At 46.1% G+C, this 15,138-nt stretch overlaps 1 protein-coding gene across 10 annotated transcripts in view; it reads right to left on the bottom strand.

Annotated features, from left to right (window-relative positions):
- The window catches only part of GPATCH8 (G-patch domain containing 8), a 56,429-nt gene that overhangs the window by 35,223 nt on the left and 6,068 nt on the right, over positions 1–15,138 (bottom strand). For 5 of the 10 annotated variants that reach the window (XM_048314134.1, XM_048314175.1, XM_048314108.1 and 2 more), the window contains one exon: positions 5,661–5,735. In XM_048314134.1, the coding sequence (XP_048170091.1) occupies positions 5,661–5,735 (75 nt within the window). Of the gene's footprint in view, positions 1–2,078; positions 2,177–4,651; positions 4,687–5,660; positions 5,736–15,138 lie in introns of those variants that run through there. The other 5 variants (XM_048314098.1, XM_048314155.1, XM_048314144.1 and 2 more) reach the window with 3 other exon arrangements.

Raw genomic sequence — 15,138 nt, 5'->3', positions numbered from 1 at the left:
TTTCAATTCACTGCTTGCAAGTAATGTATTTATTAAAGAAGAGTGAAAGCATAAAATAAATTCAACAAGTCAAGACCAGCTGGGAGATTCAAGAGCGGTGTGTTGTGACTGACACAGTGAAGGGGGAAACAAATGTTAAAGGGAAAAAGAAAAATTTAGAAAGGTTATACACATTAGCACCACTTTTACAGACCCACTCAAGAGGATGGTCCCAAGTTGTTTGACATAAATTGGAATTATGCCTGAGCATTGCCCTGTGTCAGTTCCCAGGAAGGGGTTGTCTCCCCACCCCAGTCTTTTCCATTTGTCTGTTTATGCAGTGGAACTACTCCCTAATTTTAGATCCTATTCAATTGAAATGGAGCATCTTCCGTTGCACTCAATAAGGAGAACAACTTTAATAATTTAAAATTAACATGTGAGTTAGGACCTGGCCATCATTTTGCTCCTTTCTGGCCATGTTCAGCTCCTCCCTCCTTTTCCAATGGCTATCCCAGACCTCTGATGGAGGGAGACTGACAGAACTGCTCTTCAGTGCAAATGCTGCCCTAAAAATTAAATTATGGAAGGCCAGGCTTGCTTGGTTGCCACGTGAGAGCCTGTCTGCAGAGCCTGGGGAATAGCCAGGGATACTGGGACCAAAACGTGACATGGGACAGCAACTGCTGCAACAGCTGACAGCTTTTTTTTAATTGCATTTTTAAGTGAAAGTTCTGTAAAAGTACAGCTACTTTCACACAGAAAAGATGGGGGTTTTCACAGCAAGCTTCCTGTCCATGTCAAGAGCTGTCATTCCTTTTGAACAGACTATCCTCACACTGCAGCAGTTTTCCTACAGAAGAGCTGCAGTGATCCACAGAAACACCCCAGCCCTAGGAGGACACCCCTCATTTCTCAGCAGAGGGCTGGCACAAATCTCCTCACTTTCTTCCTCTGCCATTTGGGAGCTCCTTGTGTTACAGCCACAAGAAAAATTATTGAGGCAGCCAAAATAAGTCTCCCAATAGGTGTTTGGGTGGGCAAAGGAGCTCTCCTGGACCCTGTGGGCACAGGCTGTGGGATGCTCCTTGCAGGGAGAATGGCTTGGCAGCTCTGAGTTGAACAACCCCAGCTCTAGAGCTGGGCAGCCCTGATGGAGAGCCCTGCTTTAATGACAAAGCATAATTTTTCCAAAGGTGTAGGAAATGTAAGGACTTGGGTCCACCAAAACTTCACAGAGCTGGGTGAGCTACTCTGGAAAAACCTCATCCAAAGTGACCTGGCTCCACCAGCTCAAACTGGCCTCCCCAGTTCCCCATCCTGTGCCCTGACAAGAGGCCCTTGGTTGCTTTCCATGGGGATCAGTGATTCCTGAGCGTGATATCCCCAGCACAAATTTCTGAAAAAGATCCTGGCCAATAGAAAAGAAAATAGCTTACAATTGAAAGATGGGTAGAAGAAGCCCAAGGTTTTGATGATGCCTGTGGGACATAACCCACACCACCAGTTTTGCCTAGCACAGGTTTTCCATGAGATCCCCGTGATCCCATCGTTCATCCCGGCACAGGCAGGAACCATTCCTCTCTTGAGTGGATTGTAAGCTGTGCTGACTGTGTATGGAGGAATCTATAAGCAAGGATCGGATGCTACTGGGTGAACCCATGCAAACAAGAGGTTGAAAAGATTCCCAAAACAAAACCTAGAGCTCACTACAGATGACACAATGAAGACCAGAGAGAAAAGCCAAATAGTAATGCTACACCATTCAGCTTCCAGAAGCACATTATTTATAGCGCTGTCCACATATGGCTGCTGCTAAATGTCAAATCAGCAGCCTCATCAAATGACACTTTGGAACTAGTGGAGTCCACAGATCCGTACAGATTTCCAGTGCGACAACCCCGGCTCCGGCTCGGCCAGGCTGCAACAGCCCCTGGTGTCAAAGCACCACCGACTGCAGCCTGACACGGGGGGGCTCAAGGAGCTCCTCGTGGCACCGAGCAGCATTAGAGAGAGGGGGAAAGGACATTTGTTAGTTAGGACGAGGACAAACTAACAAGCTCCAGGATAAGTGAGTGATTCCCAGTCTGGCCTCCAACCTGCAGCGGTGACGGCGTGGGTCGACCCCTGACACTGCCTGCACGGGGCCAGGGCTGCTCCTTGGGGGTTCTAAGGGTCTAATCGCTGTCTCCTACTCCATCTGCACTGCTGGGATGAGGAAAACCAGGAATTCACAGCAAAGAGACTCAATAAACAAGTAGAGATAAGGAATTAACGTGAAGAAAATCTGGATTCTATTAAAGCTGCAATAATTTGTGACTTCCCGTTCGAGTACCTGAACTCAGTGCACTCAAAATGCCCCAAAACAAATGCATGCAGCTTCTTGAATTTAAAAAAAAGGGTGAAGTGCTCTGATTTTTCAAGGACACCAGACACCAGTGATTGCACTGACATGAACAGCCAGTCTAAGTGCAGCATCTTTCAAAGCACAACAAGAAAAAATGTTACTTGTGGGGGGGAAAAAATAACAGGATTTGCAGCTCTGAAGAGTCCATTGGTATGAAATATTTTCTGCAATTTAGTAATGGAAAACAGCTGGCACTCGTTCAGGCCACATCCATCCCTAGCTCCTGGCAGCTCTGTTTTCCATAAATGTGCTCTGGTTAGAGTTGCATGTTTCAGTCCAGACATCTTTGGCCTAAACAAGCTGTACACAGCAGGATTTCCACAGGAACAACACCACCAGTAGGCTAATTGAGGACACGTTTCAACATTGTAATGATCTGTAGACTCCCAAACCTATTTTTCCAGCCACCTTTGAGTTGCATGCTGTAGCAGTACAGTCAGCACCTCTCAACAGATAATGCTGCAGAGATGGATGTCACTCACATCAGTGGGGACTGTCACAGGGACATGGCACAGGAAACCCTCCCCCCATCTCCAAACACCTGCAGGCTTTGGAGCACCTTCATATCACTAAGATGCGGGAAACTGCAAGGAGCACAGTTAAGAGAATATACTTCATCCACTCCCCACTCTGAAGAATGACATTTTAACTGGGAAGTGCTTTGATCTGCCATGGTTATAAACACAGGATGTTCATCATCCAAACTGCTTCCATACCATGAAGCACAGGCTCACTCATGACTCGGAGCAGATTCCACAGAAAAGGCCAGTTGGATTGCTAACAGAGAACTGGTTAAGCATTAAACACCAATTCGTTAATATTGAAAATACTTAGATGTGTGGTAGTTCTAAAATACAGATTTGCCTTTCCTCCTTCCCTCTCAATTTTGGTTCTGGGTGAGCAAACAGCATAAAATAGCAGGAAAAAAAAAAAAAAGCCAAAAAGGCAGAATGAACACTCCTTGCCTGGTGAAATATCTTGCAGGAGAGGTGCCCCACTGAATTCTGCCAAGGAAACTGTTCCTTCTGTTAATGCATGTAATTTGCCAACTCAAAGAGCACATTGATCATTAATAGTGTGGAAGCAAAATCACATCCACAGGTGTCAGGAAACTCAACAAAGTAATTCCTGCTTCCCAGATGGAGAATTTAAGAATCAACAAAGTATTTTACAAAGACCATGTGAAACCTCAAAAGTGACCAGCAGTTTGTTCCTGACTGCAGTTTCTGACACTATGCTTGTTCAGGAGGCCAAAAACCCACCCTGTGCAGCAGCCGCAGCTTTGAAATCCTGGGATGAGCACTGGCACAGCTGCCCTGGGAAGTGGTGGAGTCTCCATCCCTGGAAGGGTTCAAAGGCTGCAGGGATGTGGCATTTGGGGACATGGGTGAGGGGTGGCCTTGGCAGTGCTGGGGGAACAGTTGGACTCGATGAGCTCAGAATCAACCTTAATGATTCTGTGATTCTCTTCTTTCAGACAAAAGAAGAGCGGAACAAACTTTATTTTGAAGAACAATTTGAGGTTTTAACTCCTTCTCCTCCCAAAATAAGCCATTCTCTTGTCCTCCTCATCCAACTGTTTTCAATTAGGTTGAACTGTACCTATCAAGGAGTTGTAAAGATTAAAAATGTCCTGACATTTGGATGGTGAGAGATATACATGAATAAAATATTAAAGCCATAATTTAACTTATTTTTTTCTGCTGCAGTTCAGCATTAATCAAACTGCACAAAGCATTACTCCTGTGGATGATGAGAGCTGCACAGTGAGCCCACGTGGGCCCAGGGTACCTGCCCATGCTTTACACACTTCCATAGGCATCGTTCCCTCTGGAACACCAGAGATGTGATCTCTGACCTCTTCTATTCCTCTGTTTGGGAAAGCACTTTTGGAAATCAGGTAACCAGTCTAGTCTGTAAGCAGCATTTGAATTATTTTGAAATGCTAATTTCCAGTGTGGCCCAGAACAGGCTACCAACACGTACTTCCCATTACATTTCCATCCAGCTTGGCATTTTAATTCAAATCCCCGTGTCCCAAGGTAAGACTGAAGTATTCAGGAGAACAGTGAATACCAATTCCCATCTCTGCAGCATTATCTCATGCGTCATCAATTACTGCCATGCCTAAATCTAGCATCATGCCAGCACATTAAGACAGTAGGTACTATATGCAGTGTTCACTGGACCAGAAGAACAGAAATAAGAAGGGGGAAAGGAAACCCTAGAGAAGAAATTAAAAAAGGCAGACCGTGCAATACAAACCAGATCATGGCTGCTTAGCTAATATGGGCCAACTGCTGCGGAAGAAAAACGTCGAACACCCCAAGTTGTGTAAATTTTTGGTAAACATCTAACACGCACACAAACACACACAACACCAACCTACACACCAACAAAAATATATAGTGGGCTTTGGCTAACACTGGCTCTTCTAGGGGCTAAGGTGGAGAAATTTTAACAGAACTTGAATTAATAGGGAAAAGAAACACTTGACAAGTACTTTCTTAACAAAAATTCTAGCTAGACTTAATCAGAACACCACTAAGTGTCCCTTGATTATTCACTACAAGTTTTCTTGTTTCTGAAGGAAACTGAAAATGAAAACTTAAATGCCAAATATGGGTCCAGTTTACGCTGAACAAGCTGTTGTGTCTAAAACCAGCAGGAGGTGCTTTGCAAAGATAAAAATTAAAAAGCTCCAAAAAGCTTAAAAAATTTAAACTACACAAAACCTACTTTTTCCCCATCTTACAGCAGGAATCTCCACACCTAACTCAAGGTAAAGCAACTTTAGAGAAAGGCTCAGAGCAATTTCAGCTCCATGGGGAAGGACTGCTGGACTAACACTGATCCCTCTCTCCATACTGCCAGGTGTCATTTTAACACTTTAAACACACCAGTAGTTTTCCAAAAATATAAACTAAAAAGGATCAAAATATATTTTACTATACTACTCCATCAGGTTCACATATAAATTAAACTGATTCTTCAAAGAAAAATATAAAAACTTAAAATAAATATCTATGAATGAATGTATTATTTTAAATAATTCCTGAAATATCGTGTTGAACTCAAATTTCAAGTTTTACTTTTAGGACTACTTCAAGATTAAATCCCAGGCCCACTTAAGGTCAGCATGCAGTTTACCACCAATTACCCCTCACTGACAACAAGGTGCCCACTGCTATCAGATTTGACTGCATTCACATCAAGTACCATCCGAGCACGGCCTAATTCCGGGGGGAATGATGCTGATAAGGGGGGGCCTTACCGATTCGATGGGCTTGTCTAGAGACGCCTGCTCTATCTCCAGGTGCCCCTCTTCATACTGATCAAAGTGATTGCCCTGCAAGAGAAAACAAGGGTCAGCTCCACAGCACAGCACACGCCTCCAACAGTTCAGTGTCCAGACAGCTTTGGTTACAGTGTCATATTTGATACAATTTTGCTAACAAATGAACTTATTAAATACAGGCTCAAATCAGTGTATCAGCTACAAGGACAAAAAACCCCTAAAAACTAAGTCAATTTGATGACAATCATAAACTATTTAAGTTGAGAAAATACCAAACATTTACAATAACAATACTTCTGGATTTTTTTCTTTATAAAGTCCATGAAAACACTGAGCATAAGCACCAGTGCCAGCATGGAAACCAGACAGGACAAGGAACAGCAGGAATGGATATCCCCGCCACTAGAAGGCTTTCCCTGCACCAGGAATTTGCTTGAGGGATACATGTGATTTTACAGACCTTAAACCAACAAAACCCCACAGTGGTACCAAAGGAAACCCGTCCCTGTGCCCACAGTGTTTGTCCATGGTGTGGAGCAGCCCTTCCCACAAACCTGAACAGTGATTTGTCCATGGAAGCAATCCTCCAACACACCACTCAGCCTTTAGTCCTGACCCGAAGCAGCCCCTCTGCCAGCTGACCACCATCCCCCTTGGAAAAACTGCATCTTCTCACGTTTTGGGGTGGATACTGAGCATGCAGGCTCCTGAGCTAGGGAGGCAATGACAAGCTCTGCTCTCCAGAACAAGTGTTGTGCTGGAACACCAGTGAAGGGCCATTTCAGGAAAAACAAACACCTCTACTGCAGCTCTGCCATAATTTTAGAGGTTTCTGAAACCTCAAATTCCTGAGATTGGAAACATGGTGAACCATTTTTGGCTGTTCAATAGGTCCATGATGCAACACATCCACTGTCACTAGCACAGACCTGGAAAGGAAACACTCAGACTTTCCAGCTGCAAACTCAGAAGCAAAAGAGGTGAGATTCCTGCAGCTGGGATGAGCCCAAAAGCCACTGAAGGGGGTGGTTTCAGTGGGCTCTCCTACATTTTCAGGCACTGCTCAGTGTCACAGGAACTCCAGGAGGTGCCGAGCCTTGGCTGTCACCCCCCACTTCTCCCTCAGGCCCTGCAGTGCCACTGGAACCTCTGGCTGCTCCGTGCACACCAAACCCCTGGCAGGTTTCATTTGCATCCCAGCTCCACAATCCCTTGGAGCAGGAACACGCAGCACTGCTGCCAAGAGAAACATGTTGTCACCCTCCTTCTTCCACTAATACCAACTCTTTCTTCTGCAAGAATTTTAATGGAAGCCAGCACGCGAAAGAGCAAACTGCAGTTGTAACAGACTGACGGTTGGAATATTACAAGCCAGGCACCAGCCTCCAAAAATCCTCTGGAAGGAGTGTTCCTATGCAGCAATGCAAATCTGCAAGGGAACATCTTGGCTAAAACCTGGTGCCAAGAGAAGCTGCTTTGATGCTGGTGCCCCAACTTCCAGCCCATCCATCATCTGCAGGCCCTGGTGGTAAATTCACCCTGGCCACGCTCTGTTCTTGGGCATCGTCTTTCCCATGGCCTCTCCAGAGTGAATTTGGGGTTTAATCTGCAGGCAGAAATCCACTCCCACTCTTTTTTTTTTTTCTGGACAGCCTTCAAGGAGGAAGCTGAAGGCAAACTTACTATGCACAAGCAGTCGTTAAGCTGCTTTGGAAAGCTAATAATGCTCAGAGACAGCATGGTGTGGATGCACAGACTGCACGTGTGAGGAGTCCAGGAGCCCACACCAAAACACACCAAAAACCTGCCTCAGTGGCTGGGGGCAGCCCAGCTTCCTGAAAAATACTGCCCAAGAGAACCAGAGCAGTCAGGGGTGCCCACGCTGCCAACACTGGCAAAAACACATTGCTAAACTTCATCTATTAAAACATTAAACCCACGTAACATTCCATTAACCAACACTTGAAACCCTCTCAGCACAAACCCAGACACATCCCTGAGCCTCCTTTCACTCGCTGCCTGCAGGTAGCTCAGCACACACCACTAAATTACCTGCAACAGGCTAAATATTCCTGCCCACTCCCCAGCTCCTCTGGTGTGCTGCCAAGGCACTGAAAGCTGTTTTTACTGAGGCAAGGGTCAATCCCAGTTTGAGGGCAGCACGCCTTGCTGCTCTGAGGCTTCACAACTCGCTTTTTCCGTGCTTAAAACAACATCTCCCTGAAACTATGCAAACGGCTGAGCACTCCCTGTGCCACAGCCAGAGAATCAGAGAGCAAACAAAGCCATTATCCCTAAGTTGTGGTGACCCCACCACTACCCACTCCATGTATTTTGGGGTTATTTTATATATTCATATTCTTTGGGGTTTATTATGTACTTGATCTCTACTTGTTCCTGGTCCAAACAGCTGCTAACAATACTAAAACTGGAGCTTCCCAGAGAGGCAGGTGCTGCCTGTCAGCTGGAAGTCCTGGGCATAAAAAGGCCATGGAGCACAGGGAACAGGCCCCGTGGGAATACTGCCAGCCTCCTCCTGTGTCAGGAAGGTGTTCCAGGCTTGGAAATTCAAGGCTTCAGAATAACAAAGTGTCCAAAGAGAGCTGAAATCAATACTCATCACACAGACTGCTCTTTATTTATCAATATTTAGAATAAATGATAAAGGAAAAATTCCCTTCTGCCATAAAGCAGCTCATCCTGGAGAAAGGCAAGCAGACAATCCAATGGTCATTGTTAGGTGGGATTTATTGGGGGTTCAGGCCAGTGATGCCTAATCAGGGAAGAGAAAAATGGTTCTATGGCTATGGCCACAACAATGCTCCTTGCCATCACGGTGATCCCAGGCACTTTGGAGCTTCTTCATCCCTGGAACTGGCTAAGGAACAAGCTGGGGGGAATTCCATCTGATTTTCCACTTTTCCAATCCTACAACCTGGTGCATTGAATGGATCCATAAAACATTCCTGTTTTGCTGTACCTTAAGGCAATGAATCAGAAGAACACAAAATACTTTAACACTTAAATGCAACAATTAATTAAACCCTAAATACTGGATCTGTTTGGAATACATTTCTGGCAAATATGAACCCCAAGCACAGACCACGTTTTAGTACAATTTTGAAGTGTGTCTTCTGCAGACTTGAGGGATGCTTCCCACTTCAAGGAAACCTTCATGTGAAAAGAAGGATTCAATCCCTTGGATTCAACCCCATGGATACCAGGACATGAAATAACAGCTGCATTAAACCCAGCACTATTCAAAATCTATTCCCAAACCTTCTTCCTGTATGACTGTTTCAGAGATGCAGTAAGTTCCCAGCCCTGGGAGCTAATGGCAAAGCTTCCACCTGCTCCTGTGGACAAGGATTTTGGGGCTAACTGCAGCACCCTCCTCCTCCTCATCCTCTGCCCCTCCATTTTACAGCTGCTTGTACCAGGGTCTCTCACTTCTGCTTTGTGAAACAAGATGTGTTGCACTGTCCCTTTCTCACAGACACTTCTCCATCCACCCTGGAACAGCAGAGCAAGTAAGATGAGAGGTTTCCACTTAAGCAGCATTTATTGCTCTCCCTTTGTGCTGCATCGAGCACACTGGTGCTTCCCTATAACCACACTGCAATTCCATATATTTTCCTACTTCATGAGAAGCAAGGACAAGCCTCCAGCATGCAAACACTCCTCATTACACACCACACACACCACTTGGCTTCCTTGTGCATTCATCTCCAGGAGCCAACATGTTTGCGCCCTGTAATTTTTGTGTAATATCATCTGAACTTTGGCTCTCTACCCACTCTGGTTACTCACAGTCACATGTTCTCTGCTCTCTCCTACACTTTCCCATTGTTTGATCTTTGCTCGAAGCTCTTGGCCAAACCTTGTCTTGTTGCCCTAACACACTGAATATGGCATTTGAAAAATCAACCAACAAAAGCTGCCTCCATGCAGGATTTCAACTCTTGTTCTCCCTTCTTTGGACTGTGAATACTTAGGAGTCCTGGCTCAACAAATGCCATTTTGTCCCAGATCATATCCAGTGGAGTCACTGCATTTCCTGGGACAATTCAAGTTAATAGCTCAGGGGAAGAGCATTGCTGCTTCTTTCCTACTTACAAGGTCCCAAACACTCTGACACTGAGACCCAGTCAACATCATAAAAAAAAAATTAAGAATTTAATTACACTTTCATCCCAAAATCCTTAGTGGTAAGAACTGTTGCCAATAAATCACTCGATGCAAGTGAAATTAATTGTTGATTAAAGCCCATTTATCACCGTTTAGTACCACAGAATTCACTCTCTCCTCTACATGAGGCACCTTTTCAGGAAGGTGGGGTAACACAAAGCACATACATAGGACACACAGAAATCACTGGGAGGGGGAACCCTTTAAAAGCATCTTCACAATGACAAGCAGAAGAAAACAGGCTCTTTCCTTCCCTCCCACACGCCAAGGGGTGTATCCAAACCAGAGCCGGGTCATGAGCACTGCCTGAGTTTCTAAGTCACCTAAAGCCCCCAACACAATGAGGAAATAAGGATGAGTCACTTTAACTGCTTTAGGGCCATTAGACCTCCCTGGGTATTAACTACTGGACTGCTCTGTGCAATCTGCCTGAGCACAGAGCATATTAAGATGTCAGCATGCAGAACATATTCCATATAGCATCCATTCCTGACAGGAATGAGTGGTTTCTTTGATGGACAGCCCTAAGTTATCCATGCATTATTTCCAAAGAAAATGTGGCAGCCTCCAGCCCCGCAGCTGGGCCGGAGCTGGGGACACGGCGCTCCCACGGAGCCGGGAGCAGGACACAAAGGAGCAGGACAATGGAGCCGGGAGAGCAGGGGATCCTTTCAGGACGCCTCTGTTCAGCTGTCCTTGGGCTCCTGCTCCAGCAGAGCCCAGTCACACCAGCCTGGTGGTTAATAACACCAGAGATAAGGTGAGTTATAAGCCCAACACAAGTCAGATAGCAAGAGCCTAGAATCGGAAAACGCTGCCTGCTCCACCAACCACAGGGACAATGCCTTCAACGCTGTGAATGGAGCAAAATAGGAAAGGATTCTGGCATAAAACCCTGTGGCTCTGCCTGGGAGCATTAAAGCAGGGACGGCTGGGGAGGGAACGGGCAGAATGCAGCTGCTGAGACGTCACAGCAGAAACAATCTATTTATGTCCCTACTGGATTTCAGGACTGGCTCAGGAAGGCACTCAGAAACGCTGCTTCGTGAGACCACGCCAATAACAATCTAAAGAAAGCAATTTTGCAGAAAAGCCTTACTATACTCGCTGTTATTATTTCTTAAATGCACTGGAAAAGAGCACAGCATGATCATGACTGCTTAACTGCACTTGAAAAGAGCTCAGTGTGCTCCTTAGATATTCAAAAATTAGTTTTACGCTAGGAGAGTACCAGAAGAAGACTCCAAAAAATCACATTTATATTGCATTTACCTTAGAAAATGGAATTTTAAAACACTAAAGCAAATCAGCACCACTTCTGCATATTCTATTTATCCATCAATTCAATCAATAAATCTTAAACTCTAAAAACATTAAGTCAAGCCATAAAATTCAGGGTTGTTACCCACAAGCATCACTTGAAAATATTTAACCAAGCCCACTGCCCATTCCCAAAAGCCTTGCAGGCATTAGGCTGAGAACAGCAGCTGAGACACAGGAATATCCAAAACCAGAAATGAGTGCCCCCAAAAAAGGCCATTTTCTAGTGTGGATAAAGCCAGGGCAGGCCGCGTGAGCTGCAGATCCCGGAATGTTTTGCTCCCACGGCTGGGAAGCACAGCTGACATTTCCTGCAGCCCTCCCGAGACGGGTCAGCACAGATGCAAGGTCGGAGCACAGGGAACTGGAGCGGCATCTGAGCACAAGGGAGCAAATGCCATCTTGCCAAAATCCTCTCTCCCTGCACGCACACCGCACCTCCACAGAACAGGGAAAAAAACCCTCCGATTCCAGAAGCAAATATCCTGTTAAACTTGCAATTTTCTTTTTTAAAGGAGATGGAGCAGTTACAAAACCTTTAGATGGATAAGACACCCTCACATCCATCCACTTTTCCCAAAGCTGGCTCCCAGCACTCTTTCAAACATCCCACATCCAGGACACCTGGGTGAATGCTGCCTGTCCAGCACCAGCACAGTGGCCAAGAGGCTCAGGAATCAGTCTGCAAAGCCCTGATGGAGTACCAGCCTCTTGCCTGATCCAAAGACCAGGAATTTCAACAAACCACCATCGACACTCATCTCATTTTGTATTTAGTTCTCTTCTGACAAACCTTTCCAGTTTGGGCAGCTGTTTCCAAACATGCTGGTTTCACTTCTCTGCACATGGCCTGAGGGAGAGACACCCACCACCTGCAGCTGCAGTGGCACATGTGGGACAGGCAGGATAAAAAGCCACCCCAGGCATGGGTGAGATACAAGGGGTACAAGGGACAAGGTCTGCCAGTGCTCTGATTTGGTTTATTTGTGGGGCTTTATCACCAACATCACCACTGACCTCACAGCAAGTTCCAGCCAACACCAGCGGGGGAAGGAAGGTGTTAAACCCAAATGCAGCTCCCCACGACAGATCGTTGAGTTTATTACACACAATCAAAATGTAACGGGTTTCTAATACCTCTGCAAGATCCACACCTCCCTACGCAGGCTGACTACAGATCACAGCAGTAATTCATGCTGCCCTTTGCAGCTCGGCAGGGCCTGATGACTCTATACCATGGAAGGGCTCCAAAACGTAATTGATGCAGACAACCATGTTGATGTTTAGAAATCCATCCAAAGAACGCAAAAACAACTCCAGGAAAGTGTAGCTTACAGTGTTTTTTGAATATTCGTTATGCAGCCAGAAAAAACCCATATTTTTAAGACCAACATGCACCTAGGAGGTGGCTCCTTCCAATCCTGGAAACTTTCTTGGGTCATTTTAAAGGCCACATGGCTTCTCAAAGCTATAAAAAGCAATACAAAAGCAACTTTGTATTGGCACCTGAAAAGCCTTTGTTAATGCTTCCCAGAACAAAATCATCCTTTTTCCTGTTGTTCCCTGTAGTGTCTGTAAAGACACAAAAACCCCACAGATTCTTTCCTAGCAACACAGAGGTGAAGCATTCCCAAACAACACATTCTCACCACCCTCCACACATTAGGAATTGCTTTCCCAGACCTTTCCCTGCAATACAAGTGGGAAGTACGGACACAGCACATCTGCACACCCCCAGAAACAGCTGAATATTTACAGTCAACATCTTGTGAAAGCTGCAGCAAAACCTCATTTTCAGCAGACACACACATCAATTATTCTGAGAGTACTTAACAGGAAAATCCTCTCAAGTCAATACAACAAAAGCAATCACTTGAGACTCAGAGATTAATTTAAATTGGCAAGGTTTGAAAGAAGCACCTTGGAACTGCACGTTGAGAAGCTGATGGAACCTTTTGTTTACTGGACTAAAAATTAGTTTTGATAAAACTCTTCCTGCTAAGTCCAAAAACACTGAAAACCCACTCAGCAGAACACATTTAAGACTAGTCACAGGTCAAGAGGTTTAAACCAGGAAAACGTGCATATAAATACCCATTTAGAGCTGTCCAAATAAAAACATGTTCTACAGTTCCGAGATAAACAGCTTGTACCACACAAGGAGTGGGAGCCAGAGGCAGGTCCCTGCTTTGCATACTTTGGCACCAAACAAGAACAATTTTGTGTCTTTCAGATTCCTTCTGCTGCACCAACACCAGCTGTGGATCTGTTCCAGCACACGAGGGATGCTCTGCAGTCCTTCAGCAAGCTCTACCCAAGAGCCAGCACTGGCCTCACTCACCCAATTTTCTTTTTGCCATTTTTAACATGCCATGATGCAGAAGCTGCTGCAGCTTCCAGCACCCACATCTTCATGGCTAACCAGGACCTTCAAACAATCACAGAACCATGGAGGGGGTTGGATGGGGAAGGACCTTCAAGACGATCTTGTTCCATCCCCTGCCATGGGCAGGACACCTTCCACTAGCCCAGGTCGCTCCACCTGGCCTTGGACACTGCCAGGGATGGAGCAGCTACAGCTTCTCTGGGCAACCTGCACCAGCCCCTCTCCCCACCCTCCCAGGGAACAATTCCTTCCCAATATCCCATCCAGCCCTGCCCTCTGGCAGTGGGAAGCCATTCCCTGTGTCCTGTCCCTCCATCCCTTGTCCCAAGTCCTCTCCAGCTCTCCTGGAGGCCCTGCAAGGGGCTCTGAGCTCTCCCTGGAGCCTTCTCTTCTCCAGGTGAGCACCCCCAGCTCTCCCAGCCTGGCTCCATGGCAGAGGGGCTCCAGCCCTCGGAGCATCTCCGTGGCCTCCTCTGGACTCTCCAGCAGCTCCACATCCTTCCTGTGCTGGGGACCCCAGGGCTGGAGGCAGCTCTGCAGGTGGGGGCCCACCTGAGCAGGGCAGAATTCCCCCCTCACCTGCTGCCCATGGTTGGTTCCTGAGCTGCCAGCACACATGGCTGAGTCACTGAACTTCTCATCAAACAGTATCCCCAAGTCCTTCTCCCCAAGGCTGCTTTCAATCCATTGTCCCCCAGCCTGGATTTGTGCTTGGAATTGACCTGACCCAGGTGCAGGACCTTGCACTTGGCCTTACTGAACTTCACACACACCCACCCCTCCAGCCTGTCCAGGTGCCTCTGGATGCCACCCCTTCCCTCCAGTGTGTGACCACACTGGACAGTACAAAACACAGGGAAACCAGCCTGGTGGGACAGGATGCTAATCATGTAATATTTAGGGTTTAATCAATTTACCACTACAAACTTCCAAGCTTTCACAGTATTATCTACCTTTTCTTTCTTACTACGGTGTCCGACTTGATAAAGAGCTGTTGCTAAACCAGAATCTCACAGAAAATCTCCCTCAGGAGCACGTTAACAGGATTCAAACTTCATTCAATATTTTTATCGATGACCAGAGGGAACAGAGCACCTGCCAGCTCAGTTTGCAGATCAGGCAGCCCAACAAAGAGTGAGCAACAGTGAGGACATGTTTGTACAGAGCAACCTGACCCATGTAAGAGTGGCTTCAGCTCCCTAACACCACGTCTGCTTTCACAGAGCCCTGTACAAACACAGCCACAGCACAGGGCTGCACCCAGCAGGCTGAGAAATCCCAGTTAAAACCTCCTCACGCAACACGGTAGCAGAAAGGATAAAAATACAGTCCAGGGGTGAGCAACAAAGGAACAGCAAACACAAAAAAAGCAGTAAATAGATGTTTATCTCGGTATGTTATGAAGGTAAGAGTCTGCTCTAGACTCCTCTAAGCAAGTTTTCCAGTCACAAGTGTGGAGAATTTAGGATGCAGAAAGGTGTAACAACACAAAGGGAGAACAGTGAGAGAATTCAGAGCCATTAAGGCTCTCAGAAGAAGATAAATTGAGCAGAAATGTTG

Source organism: Corvus hawaiiensis, chromosome 1 (genome assembly GCF_020740725.1).
Source record: "Corvus hawaiiensis isolate bCorHaw1 chromosome 1, bCorHaw1.pri.cur, whole genome shotgun sequence".
Taxonomy (NCBI): domain Eukaryota; kingdom Metazoa; phylum Chordata; class Aves; order Passeriformes; family Corvidae; genus Corvus; species Corvus hawaiiensis.
This window is presented reverse-complemented; position numbering and strand designations above follow the sequence as displayed.